The sequence below is a fragment of the Crinia signifera genome, chromosome 11, assembly GCF_055691185.1.
Source record: "Crinia signifera chromosome 11, ASM5569118v1, whole genome shotgun sequence".
NCBI lineage: Eukaryota > Metazoa > Chordata > Amphibia > Anura > Myobatrachidae > Crinia > Crinia signifera.
The window spans coordinates 121,512,860-121,529,435 of record NC_139227.1 but is presented as its reverse complement, the minus strand read 5'-3'; the positions used below and the strand labels follow the sequence as shown (position 1 = coordinate 121,529,435).

Below are 16,576 nucleotides of genomic sequence, written 5' to 3'. Positions count from 1 at the left end.
ATGTGACAGGAGGGGGTAGTAGAGACATGTGACAGGAGGGGGTAGTAGAGACATGTGACAGGAGGGGTAGTAGAGACATGTGACAGGAGGGGGTAGTAGAGACATGTGACAGGAGGGGGTAGTAGAGACATGTGACAGGAGGGGAGAAATATTTTGTACAGACTATCCTCAATCTTGTAGAAAGCAGACACATTATAGATATATAATACAAATCTAGTACAGTACAAGCCTGTAGTTTCTGGCTGACAGGAAGAGAATGGTTATAGGACAGAGCCGGAGGAAGAGACCGGTTACAGGACAGAGCCGGAGGAAGAGACCGGTTACAGGACAGAGCCGGAGGAAGAGACCGGTTACAGGACAGAGTCGGAGGAAGAGACCGGTTACAGGACAGAGTCGGAGGAAGAGACCGGTTACAGGACAGAGTCGGAGGAAGAGTTCAGGTTACAGGACAGAGTCGGAGGAAGAGACGGGTTACAGGACAGAGCCGGAGGAAGAGACGGGTTACAGGACAGAGTCGGAGGAAGAGACGGGTTACAGGACAGAGCTGGAGGAAGAGACAGGTTAAAGGACAGAGTCGGAGGAAGAGACCGGTTACAGGACAGAGTCGGAGGAAGAGACCGGTTACAGGACAGAGTCGGAGGAAGAGACCGGTTACAGGACAGAGTCGGAGGAAGAGACCGGTTACAGGACAGAGTCGGTGGAAGAGTTCAGGTTACAGGACAGAGTCGGTGGAAGAGACCGGTTACAGGACAGAGTCGGAGGAAGAGACCGGTTACAGGACAGAGTCGGAGGAAGAGACAGGTTACAGGACAGAGTCGGAGGAAGAGACCGGTTACAGGACAGAGTCGGAGGAAGAGACCGGTTACAGGACAGAGTCGGAGGAAGAGACCGGTTACAGGACAGAGTCGGAGGAAGAGACCGGTTACAGGACAGAGTCGGAGGAAGAGTTAAAGTTACAGGACAGAGTCGGTGGAAGAGACCGGTTACATGACAGAGTCGGAGGAAGAGACCGGTTACAGGACAGAGTCGGAGGAAGAGACCGGTTACAGGACAGAGTCGGAGGAAGAGACCGGTTACAGGACAGAGTCGGAGGAAGAGACAGGTTACAGGACAGAGCCGGAGGAAGAGACCGGTTACAGGACAGAGTCAGAGGAAGAGACGGGTTACAGGACAGAGTCGGAGGAAGAGACCGGTTACAGGACAGAGCCAGAGACCGGTTACAGGACAGAGCCGGAGGAAGAGACAGGTTACAGGACAGAGCTGGAGGAAGAGACCGGTTACAGGACAGAGCCAGAGACCGGTTAAAGGACAGAGCCGGAGGAAGAGACAGGTTACAGGACAGAGCTGGAGGAAGAGACGGGTTACAGGACAGAGTCGGAGGAAGAGACCGGTTACAGGACAGAGTCGGAGTAAGAGACAGGTTACAGGACAGAGCCGGAGGAAGAGACAGGTTACAGGACAGAGCCGGAGGAAGAGACCGGTTACAGGACAGAGCCGGAGGAAGAGACCGGTTACAGGACAGAGTCGGAGGAAGAGACCGGTTACAGGACAGAGTCGGAGGAAGAGACAGGTTACAGGACAGAGTCGGAGGAAGAGACCGGTTACAGGACAGAGTCGGTGGAAGAGACAGGTTACAGGACAGAGCTGGAGGAAGAGACCGGTTACAGGACAGAGTCGGAGGAAGAGACCGGTTACAGGACAGAGTCGGAGGAAGAGACCGGTTACAGGACAGAGTCGGTGGAAGAGACCGGTTACAAGACAGAGTCGGAGGAAGAGACCGGTTACAGGACTGAGCCAGAGGAAGAGACAGGTTACAGGACAGAGTTGGATACAAGGGAAGGAAAGTAGCCGACCTGCTTAGGACTTGTCCGAGCACCAGCGCCATCCTGCGTTACACTCTCATTGGCTGGGGAAATAAGGAGGAATAGTGATAGTGACAGGATATTGGAGGAAATGAGAACCAGAGAGAATTTTCCTATCCTGCTTCTATTTAGTTGTCACTTCATTACTATAATAATCATCCTTCTGTAAATTGTCCCGTAGATAATGACCTCGCTGTACTTATTAGCAGATGTTCAGCTGCTCAATAATCCCCCTCCCGCAGGGAGTAACGGCCACCACAGTATTTAATAAGATACAAGATGTGGAACCAAATGACATTTATTCTTGTGTTCAGGGACTTCTGCTTTCCCACGATACATCCCGGAAGGATCAGTGGGAAGTTTAATAGCTGTAATACAACTCTCATCATCCTAGAAGCATCAGTGCATCATGGACAATGAGATAATGCAGCACAACCACAAATAAAATAAAAACAACAGAGAACATTAATAATGAAAGAAACTCTCTTAATACTTACTTAATACCAGGGCCATAATGGAGAAGGCCATGCTCTTGAATTGGACAGTGCAATGGAGACATTGCTTCTGTATTGGACACAGCGGTGGTAAGGGAAGGCTATGCTCCTGTATGTGGACAGAGCGGTGGTAGTGGAAGGCTATGGTCCTGTATGTAGGGGAAGGCTATGCTCCTGTATGTGGACAGAGCGGTGGTAGTGGAAGGCTATGGTCCTGTATGTGGACAGAGCGGTGGTAGTGGAAGGCTATGCTCCTGTAAGTGGACAGAGCGGTGGTAAGGGAAGGCTATGCTCCTGTATGTGGACGGAGCGGTGGTAGGGGAAGGCTATGCTCCTGTATGTGGACAGAGGGGTGGTAGTGGAAGGCTATGCTCCTTTATGTGGACAGAGGGGTGGTAGTGGAAGGCTATGGTCCTGTATGTGGACAGAGCGGTGGTAGGGGTAGACCATGCTCCTGTATGTGGACAGAGCGGTGGCAGGGGTAGGCTATGGTCCTGTATGTGGACAGAGCGGTGGTAAGGGAAGGCTATGCTCCTGTATGTGGACATAGCGCTGGTAGGGGAAGGCTATGCTCCTGTATGTGGACAGAGCGGTGGTAAGGGAAGGCTATGCTCCTGTATGTGGACATAGCGCTGGTAGGGGAAGGCTATGCTCCTGTATGTGGACATAGCGCTGGTAGGGGAAGGCTATGGTCCTGTATGTGGACAGAGCGGTGGTAAGGGAAGGCTATGGTCCTGTATGTGGACAGAGCGGTGGTAGGGGTAGGCTATTGTCCTGTATGTGGACAGAGTGGTGGTAAGGGAAGGCTATGCTCCTGTATGTGGACAGAGCGGTGGTAGGGGTAGGCTATTGTCCTGTATGTGGACAGAGCGGTGGTAGGGGTAGACCATGCTCCTGTATGTGGACAGAGCGGTGGTAGTGGAAGGCTATGCTCCTGTATGTGGACAGAGCGGTGGTAGGGGAAGGCTATGGTCCTGTATGTGGACAGAGCGGTGGCAGGGGAAGGCTATTGTCCTGTATGTGGACAGAGTGGTGGTAGGGGAAGGCTATGCTCCTGTATGTGGACAGAGCGGTGGTAGGGGAAGGCTATGGTCCTGTATGTGGACAGAGCGGTGGTAGTGGAAGGCTATGGTCCTGTATGTGGACAGAGCGGTGGTAGTGGAAGGCTATGGTCCTGTATGTGGACAGAGCGGTGGCAGGGGAAGGCTATGGTCCTATATGTGGACTTGGCGCTGGTAGGGGAAGGCTATGGTCCTGTATGTGGACAGAGTGGTGGTAGGGGTAGACCATGCTCCTGTATGTGGACAGAGCGGTGGTAGTGGAAGGCTATGGTCCTGTATGTGGACATAGCGCTGGTAGGGGTAGGCTATTGTCCTGTATGTGGACAGAGTGGTGGTAGGGGTAGACCATGCTCCTGTATGTGGACAGAGCGGTGGTAGTGGAAGGCTATGGTCCTGTATGTGGACTTGGCGCTGGTAGGGGTAGGCTATTGTCCTGTATGTGGACAGAGTGGTGGTAGGGGTAGACCATGCTCCTGTATGTGGACAGAGCGGTGGTAGTGGAAGGCTATGGTCCTGTATGTGGACATAGCGCTGGTAGGGGAAGGCTATGGTTCTGTATGTAGGGGAAGGCTATGCTCCTGTATGTGGACAGAGCGGTGGTAAGGGAAGGCTATGTTTCTTGTATGTGGACAGAGCGGTGGTAGAGGAAGGCTATGCTCCTGTATGTGGACAGAGCAGTGGTAGTGGAAGGCTATGGTCCTGTATGTGGACAGAGCGGTGGTAGGGGTAGACCATGCTCCTGTATGTGGACAGAGCGGTGGTATGGGAAGGCTATGGTCCTGTATGTGAACAGAGTGGTGGTAGAGGAAGGCTATGCTCTTGTATGTGGACAGAGCAGTGGAAGGGGAAGGCTATGGTCCTGTATGTGGACAGAGCGGTGGTAGTGGAAGGCTATGCTCCTGTATGTGGACAGAGCGGTGGTAGTGGAAGGCTATGCTCCTGTATGTGGACAGAGCGGTGGTAGGGGAAGGCTATGCTCCTGTATGTGGACAGAGCGGTGGTAGGGGAAGACCATGCTCCTGTATGTGGACAGAGCGGTGGTATGGGTAGGCTATGGTCCTGTATGTGGACAGAGCGGTGGTAGAGGAAGGCTATGCTCTTGTATGTGGACAGAGCAGTGGAAGGGGAAGGCTATGCTCCTGTATGTGGACATAGCGGTGGTAGTGGAAGGCTATGCTCCTGTATGTGGACAGAGCGGTGGTAGGGGAAGGCTATGCTCCTGTATGTGGACAGAGCGGTGGTAGGGGAAGGCTATGCTCCTGTATGTGGACAGAGCGGTGGTAGGGGAAGGCTATGCTCCTGTATGTGGACATAGCGGTGGTAGTGGAAGGCTATGCTCCTGTATGTGGACAGAGCGGTGGTAGGGGAAGGCTATGCTCCTGTATGTGGACAGAGCGGTGGTAGGGGAAGACCATGCTCCTGTATGTGGACAGAGCGGTGGTATGGGAAGGCTATGGTCCTGTATGTGGACAGAGCGGTGGTAGAGGAAGGCTATGCTCTTGTATGTGGACAGAGCAGTGGAAGGGGAAGGCTATGCTCCTGTATGTGGACATAGCGGTGGTAGTGGAAGGCTATGCTCCTGTATGTGGACAGAGCGGTGGTAGGGGAAGGCTATGCTCCTGTATGTGGACAGAGCGGTGGTAGGGGAAGGCTATGCTCCTGTATGTGGACAGAGCGGTGGTAGTGGAAGGCTATGCTCCTGTATGTGGACAGAGCAGTGGAAGGGGTAGGCTATGGTCCTGTATGTAGACAGAGCGGTGGTAAGGGAAGGCTATGCTCCTGTATGTGGACAGAGCAGTGGTATGGGAAGGCTATGCTCCTGTATGTGGACAGAGCGGTGGTAGGGGAAGGCTATGGTCCTGTAAGTGGACAGAGCGGTGGTAAGGGAAGGCTATGCTCCTGTATGTGGACACAGCGCTGGTAGGGGAAGGCTATGGTCCTGTATGTGGACAGAGTGATGGTAAGGGAAGGCTATGGTCCTGTATGTGGACAGAGCGGTGGTAGGGGCAGGCTATGGTCCTGTATGTGGACAGAGCGGTGGTAGGGGTAGACCATGCTCCTGTATGTGGACAGAGCGGTGGCAGGGGTAGGCTATGGTCCTGTATGTGGACAGAGCGGTGGTAGAGGAAGGCTATGCTCCTGTATGTGGACAGAGCGGTGGTAGGGGAAGGCTATGCTCCTGTATGTGGACATAGCGCTGGTAGGGGAAGGCTATGCTCCTGTATGTGGACAGAGCGGTGGCAGGGGTAGGCTATGGTCCTGTATGTGGACAGAGCGGTGGTAGAGGAAGGCTATGCTCCTGTATGTGGACAGAGCAGTGGTAGTGGAAGGCTATGGTCCTGTATGTGGACAGAGCGGTGGTAGGGGTAGACCATGCTCCTGTATGTGGACAGAGCGGTGGTAGTGGAAGGCTATGCTCCTGTATGTGGACAGAGCAGTGGTAGTGGAAGGCTATGCTCCTGTATGTGGACAGAGCGGTGGCAGGGGTAGGCTATGGTCCTGTATGTGAACAGAGTGGTGGTAGAGGAAGGCTATGCTCTTGTATGTGGACAGAGCAGTGGAAGGGGAAGGCTATGCTCCTGTATGTGGACATAGCGGTGGTAGTGGAAGGCTATGCTCCTGTATGTGGACAGAGCGGTGGTAGGGGAAGGCTATGCTCCTGTATGTGGACAGAGCGGTGGTAGGGGAAGACCATGCTCCTGTATGTGGACAGAGCGGTGGTATGGGAAGGCTATGGTCCTGTATGTGAACAGAGTGGTGGTAGAGGAAGGCTATGCTCTTGTATGTGGACAGAGCGGTGGCAGGGGTAGGCTATGCTCCTGTATGTGGACATAGCGGTGGTAGTGGAAGGCTATGCTCCTGTATGTGGACAGAGCGGTGGTAGGGGAAGGCTATGCTCCTGTATGTGGACAGAGCGGTGGTAGGGGAAGGCTATGCTCCTGTATGTGGACAGAGCGGTGGTAGTGGAAGGCTATGCTCCTGTATGTGGACAGAGCAGTGGAAGGGGTAGGCTATGGTCCTGTATGTAGACAGAGCGGTGGTAAGGGAAGGCTATGCTCCTGTATGTGGACAGAGCGGTGGTAGGGGAAGGCTATGGTCCTGTAAGTGGACAGAGCGGTGGTAAGGGAAGGCTATGCTCCTGTATGTGGACACAGCGCTGGTAGGGGAAGGCTATGGTCCTGTATGTGGACAGAGCGGTGGTAGTGGAAGGCTATGGTCCTGTATGTGGACAGAGTGATGGTAAGGGAAGGCTATGGTCCTGTATGTGGACAGAGCGGTGGTAGGGGCAGGCTATGGTCCTGTATGTGGACAGAGCGGTGGTAGGGGCAGGCTATGGTCCTGTATGTGGACAGAGCGGTGGTAGTGGAAGGCTATGCTCCTGTATGTGGACAGAGCGGTGGCAGGGGTAGGCTATGGTCCTGTATGTGGACAGAGCGGTGGTAGAGGAAGGCTATGCTCCTGTATGTGGACAGAGCGGTGGTAGGGGAAGGCTATGCTCCTGTATGTGGACATAGCGCTGGTAGGGGAAGGCTATGCTCCTGTATGTGGACAGAGCGGTGGCAGGGGTAGGCTATGGTCCTGTATGTGGACAGAGCGGTGGTAGAGGAAGGCTATGCTCCTGTATGTGGACAGAGCGGTGGTAGGGGTAGACCATGCTCCTGTATGTGGACAGAGCGGTGGTAAGGGAAGGCTATGCTCCTGTATGTGTGGACAGAGCGGTGGTAAGGGAAGGCTATGGTCCTGTATGTGGACAGAGCGGTGGTAAGGGAAGGCTATGCTCCTGTATGTGTGGACAGAGCGGTGGTAAGGGAAGGCTATGGTTCTGTATTTGATATACATACATGCACACTATTTCTCAGACTTACCCTTGTTCTTTGCTGGGGGGCTGCGGTTGGTTTGCGCGGGTGCAGACTTTGGACTCTTTGGTGGCTGCTCCTTACGTCCCCAATCTTCTTCCCAATCTTTCTTTATTTTGTCCTCTTGAGCAGAGATCCTTGAGGGACCGAAGCAATTGTTATTATCTGTATTCCACTTAAGAAACTGGCTGAAGTTCAGGCACAAATGAATAAGAATAACATTGCCTACTTCTCCATCTCTATGTGATATCGTTCCTCTTCCTCCGCCATTTTCTGGGAGATTTCCATCTTTCTCCTGTGGGTACAATAACCAGATGTACTATTGCCAGATACAGACATCAGATAACAAGTCCATTCACTTTCAGAGAGAATCTTCAATTAAATGGGAGAAAGCAGACAGTAATGGAAACACAGACGAACTGCATATCAGTGGCCTCAAGGCCTGCAGACATCTATCTGTGAGGGTTCACTCACTAGAGGCCCAGTGCTCCTACCAGGAGATGGACTGACTCCGTAAGGGGCCACTTGTACCATTTACAACTACCCCCTTGTGACAATAGTGCGAAGGGTCACCCCAAGCACTTGTATAAAGTTCTGCCACTGTATGAAGCTTTATAATGGACTGATGCAGACAATACCCTGAGGATGAAGCCTCTGCACCATCATGAATAAACACTCCGTTCAGAGAATGTCTCTCAAGGGGGAATCCGGGCGTAGAATGCCTCTCAGTCGGAATCCGGGCGTAGAATGCCTCTCAGTCGGAATCCGGGCGTAGAATGCCTCTCAAGGGGGAATCCGGGCGTAGAATGCCTCTCAGTCAGAATCCGGGCGTAGAATGCCTCTCAAGGGGGAATACGGGCGTAGAATGCCTCTCAAGGGGGAATACGGGCGTAGAATGCCTCTCAAGGGGGAATACGGGCGTAGAATGCCTCTCAGTCGGAATCCGGGCGTAGAATGCCTCTCAGTCGGAATCCTGGCGTAGAATGCCTCTCAACGGGGAATCCTGACGTAGAATGCCTCTCAAGGGGGAATCTGGGCGTAGAATGCCTCTCAAGGGGGAATCTGGGCGTAGAATGCCTCTCAAGGGGGAATCAGGGCGTAGAATGCCTCTCAAGGGGGAATCAGGGCGTAGAATGCCTCTCAAGGGGGAATCCGGGTGTAGAATGCCTCTCAAGGGGGAATCCGGGCGTAGAATGCCTCTCAAGGGGGAATCCCGGCGCAGAATGCCTCTCAAGGGGGAATCCCGGCGCAGAATGCCTCTCAGTCGGAATCCTGGTGTAGAATGCCTCTCAAACGGGGAATCCGGACGTAGAATGACGCTCAATAGGCAATCCGGACGTAGAATGCCTCTCAAGGGGCAATCCGGGCGTAGAATGCCTCTCAAGGGGCAATCCGGGCGTACAATGCCTCTCAAGGGGCAATCCGGGCGTAGAATGCCTCTCAAGGGGGAATCCGGGCGTAGAATGCCTCTCAAGTGGGAATCCGGACGTAGAATGCCTCTCAGTCGGAATCCGGGTGTAAAATGATACTCAGTCCGAATCGGGGTGTAGAATGCCACTCGGGGGACACAGTACAGTAATGGGGGCTTACACTTTTTCTTTCTCCTGCTGCTCTTTCAGTATCTTGTTGGTCTCCATAGCGAGTTTCTTCTGTCGGAGCAGCTCCTGGCGCTCCAGCTCATGATGTCGCTGTACAATGATCTTCTCGTCTTCCGTCATAAACAGCTCCCGACCCTGAGGAAGAAACAAATAAAATATATATATTACATCACTCGCAGGAACCTACAGAGATTCCATATGACGACACAAACTGAACTCGATCACATATCATTAACTTGAACCTGGGCCTGATTCAGAGGTGCATGCAAATTGGGTCGGTGCTGTGTCTTTGTATGCAAAGGCCCAGGGTGTCCGAATATGAGGGTTACTGTAAGTGCCTTTAAGTAAGGTGTAGAAGACTGTCCAAGTAAGACGGAGAAACACATGATGGAAGAGGGCCCTGCTCGTGTGAGCTTACACTCTAAAGGGGAGCGGCAGACAGACGGGGGTGACACAGATGGGCTATGTAAGGAACAGAGGGTTAGGATAAGAGATGGCTGGGGTTTGATGAAGACGAGGGTCTTGAGGGACCGTTTGACCTCTATAATGATGGGACTTGGAGATAAAACTGGTGTTATTGTTGGTGCGCATGTGCAGGGCTTCTGTGTGGGCGCCTTCGGTGACTTGCATAGTCGCAGTGGCGCTCGCACAGGGGGGGCTGCAGGAAGGAGGCGTGCAGGGGGCGATCGTATGGGGACACCCAGCGTTTCCTGGGTGTACCCACGAAAACGCTGGATGTGCCCAGGAAAACGCTGGGCGTCCCCATGCGAACGCACATGGGCTGCTGAGTGCCGGGGGCAGGCAGCTGATGTCACAGGATGACTTTGCCCCTATATACTACCCTGGGGACGGATGTTTAAATTACACATCCATTCACAAAGCGGAGGGGATGTTCTGAGCACGGTGGGGGGCGGGCACTAATTAGCACGGCGGGCGGTTTGTAAAAGGTTCACTATGAAGTGGATTTTTGCTGCTTAGCGAGCCAGATAGAATCACCCCCAGAGAACATTAGTCATTATGGTCTTTAAGGATTACAATGAAGGGAACAAACATAAGGCGGCTTTCTGCATCTAGAACCCATAACAGTAACAACAGTCACCAACTACAAACATCCGGAACCTTTCATCTTCTGCTGCTTCTAATGATGTCATCGCCAAGGAGAAACGTGTCATTACTGCTGCAGGATTAGCCGTGACATTTCCAGCTTGCGGAACCTTGTAATGAACACAGCTGGCGCGTGCTGGGGCTCTGGTCCGTGGAACAGGTCACGTTAACACAAAACAGTCACAGCCGAGGTCTGAGGCTGGAGATCCCTCTGCTGGTCAGAACCAGGCAGGACAGGTCCAACGGAACCATTTATATAATAACTAGGTGATTCATCGCGCCCTATGGGCGCTCTTCACACCGCCGTAAGGGGCTGTGCCCCCTTAATTTGTGAATGTTTGTATTGTGAGACATATGGTTAGAATTGTATGACAGATGCCTGTATTGCAACTTGAGTTATAGGTGAAATGTGTTAAATAGAGAGCATATGATGTGGAAGGGGGTGTGTATTGTTTTGTTTAATTAAAAACAGTTACAGAGTTAAGGTGCGTACACACAGGGCAATATGATCGCTAGCAATATATTGCTCAGCACTCATATTGCTCAGTGTCCTGTTTTCATCTGCGACCAGAGTTGGTCGCAGATGAAAATGTCACACTGCCGGGAGAAGAGGCAGGGGATGTCGCTGGTCGGAGGAGCAAGCTCCTCCGACCAGCGACCATTCAGGGGCTGAAAACGGGAGCGCGCACCCGGCGATTTATCGCTGGTGCACACTCCAATCACTGGCAATATGGTCGCTCAGCGACCATATTCCCAGCGATTTAAGCCCCTATCCCCCTGTGTGTAAGATGTACATTGATAGTGTGGAGGGTACAGTGACATTTGCATAGTAGAGTAGAGTCAGCGGCTCCCCACTGGCGGAGCCAGGAGGGGGGTTGTCGGGGTCCGTGAATTGCAGGAGGGGGGAGCGAATTGCTGGAGGGGGTGGGGGTCACGGGGATCCGCGAATCGCTGGAGGGCACGTGGGGGGGGGGGGTGTGAACCGCAGGAAGGTGGGGTTGCGGGGTCCGCGAATTGTGGGAGGGGGGGATGTGGGGGTCCGTGAATCGTGGGAGGTGCATGGGGCTGCAAATCGCAGGAGGGGGGCGTGTGAATCACGGGAGGGGGGGCCGCGAATCGCGGGAGGGGGGTTGCGGGGGGTGGTGATGTGTGTCGTGAATCGTGGGGGGGGGGGGGGGGGGCTGCAAATCGCGGGAGGAGGGGTCATGGGGGGGGGGTGGCACCTGGTGGCTGTGGAGTAATGGTGGATGGTGGGCGTGTACTATAGCCCTGGCTGGGCGGGGGGAGGTGATGTCAATGGGGTGGTGGTGTGTATCACACTGGTCTTTTCCCTAGGGGGGCGGGTTTGTGTAGAACGCTGGGCGGGAACGTTATACACACAGGGGATGAGTGACAGATCTGAGATAATACTACATGATAGCATGTCGCAGGTGGAGATGATAAATATATGATATACTACGTTATACAGATATCGCTTGCGTGTCTTCATGTAACTCACCGATCCAGCTAGAATCGTTAGCGTCAAGGTCCGGCTGCTTTTTAACACTCGCACTGCCTGTATGGAGAGTCAGACATTGCTCATCATGGATGACTAAACGCATTAAATCCACATGAGACCATTCCACTTAGTTCTAATTATCGTGTGAATCTTAATTAGGCACAAAACCATTTGCTGACATTCATGTATTAGTGAATTACAGTATAGCCCCGCCCACTGCGGCTGTCACTGTATCATTCTTCTCTCAGCATCAGCAATGGACGCACCGGAACCACCTCCACCTTCATGCCCGGCTATGAGAGAGGCCTATGTGGTTGTTCTGGATTAACGGGCACTTACCTCCTTGTGGTCAATGTTGGAGAAATCCACGCTGTTCACCTCCACGATCTGGTCACCGACCTTGCGGTTAATACAGAGATGAAAGAGCGCGGGTTATGCATTTGTAACCTCTAACAGAGGCAGATCTAAGAGGGGGACATCAGAACACAACCAGGGGCTGCCGGGTGAGGTGGCGGGAGCTGGAGGGAGGCAGACTAAGAGGTAACATGTACGGAGGTCCTATATACAGAAATAGCAATGTAGCCATGATCCCTCCCCCCCCCGAGGAGGGATCATATACCTGGCCCAATACCTGCAGCAATAACAGAGGCGAGGACATGGGGAACGGAGGCAGCACATGTAGGGTTTACACCTGTTCCCGCTTAGCACCTGTTTATGAACTTTGCATGGCGGTCACTAGGTCTACAATTATTAGGTCGACACCACTTGGTTTGACATGCATGAAGGTCGACATGAATGAAGGTCGACATGACTAAAAGTCAACTTGCAGGAAGGTCGACATGGGTTAGGTCTACAGGGCGACATCCATTAGGTCGACAGTCAGAAGGGTTGACATGGGGTTTTTCACTTTCTTTTTGAGCCGACAGGCGGTATTTCACGCCCTACCATCCACTAGGGCGTGGAGGGAGAATAAAATAGTGTGCCGAGCGTCGCATGGCGAGAGCAGCGAGGAGACTCAGGGCTACGTTTTAGTGCCCGTGTCGACTGTGTTGACATCCAGGACAAATTTTTTTTTGAAAAACCCCATGTCGACTTAATGACCCTGTCGACCTAGTGGTGTCGACCTAATGCTTGTCGACTTTGTTGCTGTCTACCCAATGTTCTATACCCATTTGAACTGCATCAAAGCAACCAATCAGATACCTTCTCTCATAAGTGAACTGGCTGCTTTGGGTTAGGATTCTCTGTGTAGAGCAGTTAGAAATGCCATAGACGGGCTATAGACTTAGGGGATTAATAACAGTGTCACTGCCATGGAAGCAAGCTAGTGTTTGGGGTAAACAGAGCGGTTGTCATTGGTTGCGTGAGATTGCTGATGAGTAATATTCCCCACAAGCTCTGGGCAGGTTCGGGGGGACAGATATCCCCGAGATATCACGTACAAGTGGAGGACACCCGGTGAGATCGGTCTTTCTGCAGACCCACTAGATCCATATGTTTAATGCTTCTAGTGTTGGGGGGCGTTAGGGGGTGACTGTACCCAGGGAATACAGCAGCAGCCAGGTATAGGAAGTACCAGGCCTTACCTCTAAGCCAACTTCTGCAGACAGGGAGCCAGGTTTAACATTGCTGACAAATATTCCAGGTTTCTGGGATGGGCCGCTGGAAATACTGCAGAGACAGAGATTATATTAGACGCATAACATCTGAGTCATATACACAGAATAATCCTATCCACAACACAAACAGGTATCCATCACAAACACAAACTCCAGGCTGGGGAAGGAGGGGGTGGGGGGGGGGGGGGGATTAGGGTGGAGAGACTTCTGTCAGAAACTCGGCTGACCTCAAATATCTGTGATTACATCATTTGCAGATATATCATACCGGGCCCCTCCCATCAATTCCCTCACACCGGGCCCCTCCCATCAATTCCCTCATACTGGGCCCCTCCCATAAACTTCCTCATACTGGGCCCCTCCCATCAACTTCATTATACCGGGCCCCTCCCATCAATTCCCTCATACTGGACCCCTCTCATCAACCCCCTCATTCCAGGGCTCCTCCCATCAACTCCCTTTTACAGAGCCCCCCCCCCCCCCCCCATCAACTTCCTCATACTGGACCTCTCCCATTAACTTCTTCTTACAAGGCCCCTCCCATCAACTCCCTCATTCTGTGGCCCCTCCCATCAACTTCCTCATACTGGGCATCTCTCATTAACTTCCTCATACTGGGCCTCTCTCATGAACTTCCTCAGACTGGGCCTCTCTCATTAACTTCCTCATTCTGTGGCCCCTCCCATCAACTTCCTCATACTGGGCCTCTCTCATTAACTTCCTCATACTGGGCCTCTCTCATTAACTCCCTCATTCTGTGGCCCCTCCCATCAACTTCCTCATACTGGGCCTCTCTCATTAACTTCCTCATACTGGGATTCTCCCATCAACTACCACATACTGGGCTTCTCCCATCAACTCCTTGTTACCAGGCCTCTCCCATCAACTCTCTCATACTGGACATCTCCCATCACCTCCCTTGCACTTACACTGGAGCCTCTCCATAAACGTGCCAACACTTGCATCAGGACCCTCCATTACACTTCCCAGCATTCTTCCATCAACTTCCCAACACCTGCACCAGACCCCTTCCAAGAGCCCCATCAACTTGCTTACACTTGCAATACTCCAATTCACTTATACCAGAACATCCCTTCACAGATCCCCAATACTCTGCACTCAGCCTCTCCCATTAGACCTTACTTCTAAGACAGCCAACCAGTGGCGGCTCCAGAGGAGGGGCTGCAGAACAGTTCAAGATTCAAATAGGGAATCCACAGGAACTGCCACCAACTGCCATTCCAAACTGACTCACCGGCAGTGGGTGTGACTCCCCTATTTGAATTTTGAACTGTGCTGCAGCAACATCCTCTGGAGTCGCCACTGCAGCCAACCCAATCAAAAACCAGCAGCTACCTCAGGCCCCTCCCACCACTTTACTACACCTGGCTGTCCTATTTATGAAAAGGATGGTCTCTGGGGAGGAGCAGGAAAAATGTGTGTGCAGGTATCTACCTGCACTACAACTGTATCCATATCACTTAAAGTGACCCACCTGCATCCCATGCCCGTGGTGCCCACTAAGCTAATGAAGACTTTCTTCTCCTTGAGGTCCCTGCCACCCATGGACGCCAACCCTGCGACACTGCTCTTCCCATCCTGTGGAGACAAAACATGGATAATCCAATAACTTCTCTATAAACACAGGGAGAGAAGGACGTACAAATAAGGAGGAACTACAGCAACGACCATAAGGAAAGTCAACCCATTGAACATCACTGATTCCCCGACATGGCTTTGGAGGAACGGAGAATTGCTAAAATTAGTCAAAGTTCCTTACGAGTGAAGGACAACTCAGCAATATATAAAGAATATCTAATCAATCCGGAAATCTGGATGAGCGTCAGATTACTATCTGGAATCTGGAAAATCTAGGAGACTCACAGCAATCAGGTTGTAGTAGTGTGGGTCCGATTCAGAGCTGCATACAATCCACGTATCGCAGTCTATTTCTTTTACACTACAGGCCATCTCTTCAGAATTGAAGTGTTTATCACTGGTAAAGTGGAAGCCATTCTGCCTCATTCCAAGCAGTGATCCACAGCTATTATCCAGGAGATCCATATTGTTGGTGATCAGGGTTCAGATGAGATGAACCTTGATTTTTTTTGGATACATATTTGTCTATATTAGGTGGTGCTATTCATTCCTTAAGGTGCCCATACACTTGTCTGATTTGGGCCAATTCTAACCGATCCAGACGGATCGGGTCGAGAAATAGGTTGTGTTTGATGTCTCCTTCGGATCGGATATGCGTTCCCGTGCGCATAGGACCTGAGCCGGAGGAACTGCTGCTTGTCTGAAGTCTGGCTCAGCCCCCTTCCCGGAGGCGGGGTCACATGCGATATATATATATCGCATATCGCATGTGAAAGGACCGCATGGGATGTATTGCCTGGCAAGGTCCAGGGCGGCTCAAGGGAGTTGGATGGCCCTACACTGCTGCCATCCATCGCCACCTTTACACCAGTGGTTCCCAATTTTTTCATGGTTCCCCTAGGATAAAAGCTTTTTTATAGAGAAATCCGGGTAAAATATATTAATTGAAGTAAATTGTGTTTACGTGCCCTCCTAATAGTCAGATACGTAGTGAGGGAGAGGATTTGCTTCTGTTTGTCCACATACTGTAACTTTAGGATTGGAAGCCAAAAATAGTGGTTTTGCCTATTAAATTATTAATAATTTGATTTGTTCCTGCACCACCAACCTAAGGTCCCCCTGCTCCTGGGTGCCACGGCCCACAGTTTGGGAAACACTGCCTTATACATTCTATATAATGCAGTTTAGTAAAATGACCAGAGACCGGCACTGGAAACTTTTTGAAAAAGTATTATCCACCTTGAGAAAGGGACTTCTACATTAGGGAAAACCTCATCGCAATTGGCTCTGGTTTCAGAATTGATCACAGACGTTCTAATTTATAATATATATATATATATATATATATATATATATATATATATACAGCCACACACACACACACACACACACACACACAGTGCAGTCCTGCCAATAATGCTCCCCTTTGTTACCATGATTAGTCTGTGTGTAACATATAAACCTGTTAGTGAGCTGTGTAATAAAACACTATATTCCAGATGACACCGCGTCTCAGCTGCTCCTTCCTCAGGGTGAGATCTGTGTTCCCGGAGAACTCCCTCAGGTGTACGTACAGTAACACAGTTATGTATATGGGGTCTCGGGGTCTCCCCACCTGGCATTATACCACAGGAACCAGCAGCACAAATACCGTATGACATTAATAGCAGTCTGTGACTTAGTGGCGCCTGCACCAGACAAAAGGCGCACAAGCTCTGGGGGGGATTAAAGATCTGGGGTTTCGCAGAAGGCATGTAAGGAATTATCCGCACACATGGAACATTCTACGCAATAAAAGCCAGGAGAATATCAGATCAATCTGCAACATTCCTGTTACCTGATAAATCCCGTCTGATAGGGGACGGTGAGAAGCAGCAGCCGGTG

At 51.6% G+C, this 16,576-nt stretch overlaps 1 protein-coding gene across 1 annotated transcript in view; it reads right to left on the bottom strand.

Annotated features, from left to right (window-relative positions):
* USH1C (USH1 protein network component harmonin) overlaps positions 1–16,576 on the bottom strand; it is a 159,558-nt gene that overhangs the window by 16,790 nt on the left and 126,192 nt on the right. Inside the window, 7 exon segments of the mRNA XM_083164596.1 lie at positions 7,284–7,411; positions 7,504–7,569; positions 8,865–9,007; positions 11,475–11,531; positions 11,814–11,873; positions 13,061–13,145; positions 14,589–14,692. Coding sequence (XP_083020722.1) covers positions 7,284–7,411; positions 7,504–7,569; positions 8,865–9,007; positions 11,475–11,531; positions 11,814–11,873; positions 13,061–13,145; positions 14,589–14,692 — 643 coding nt within the window.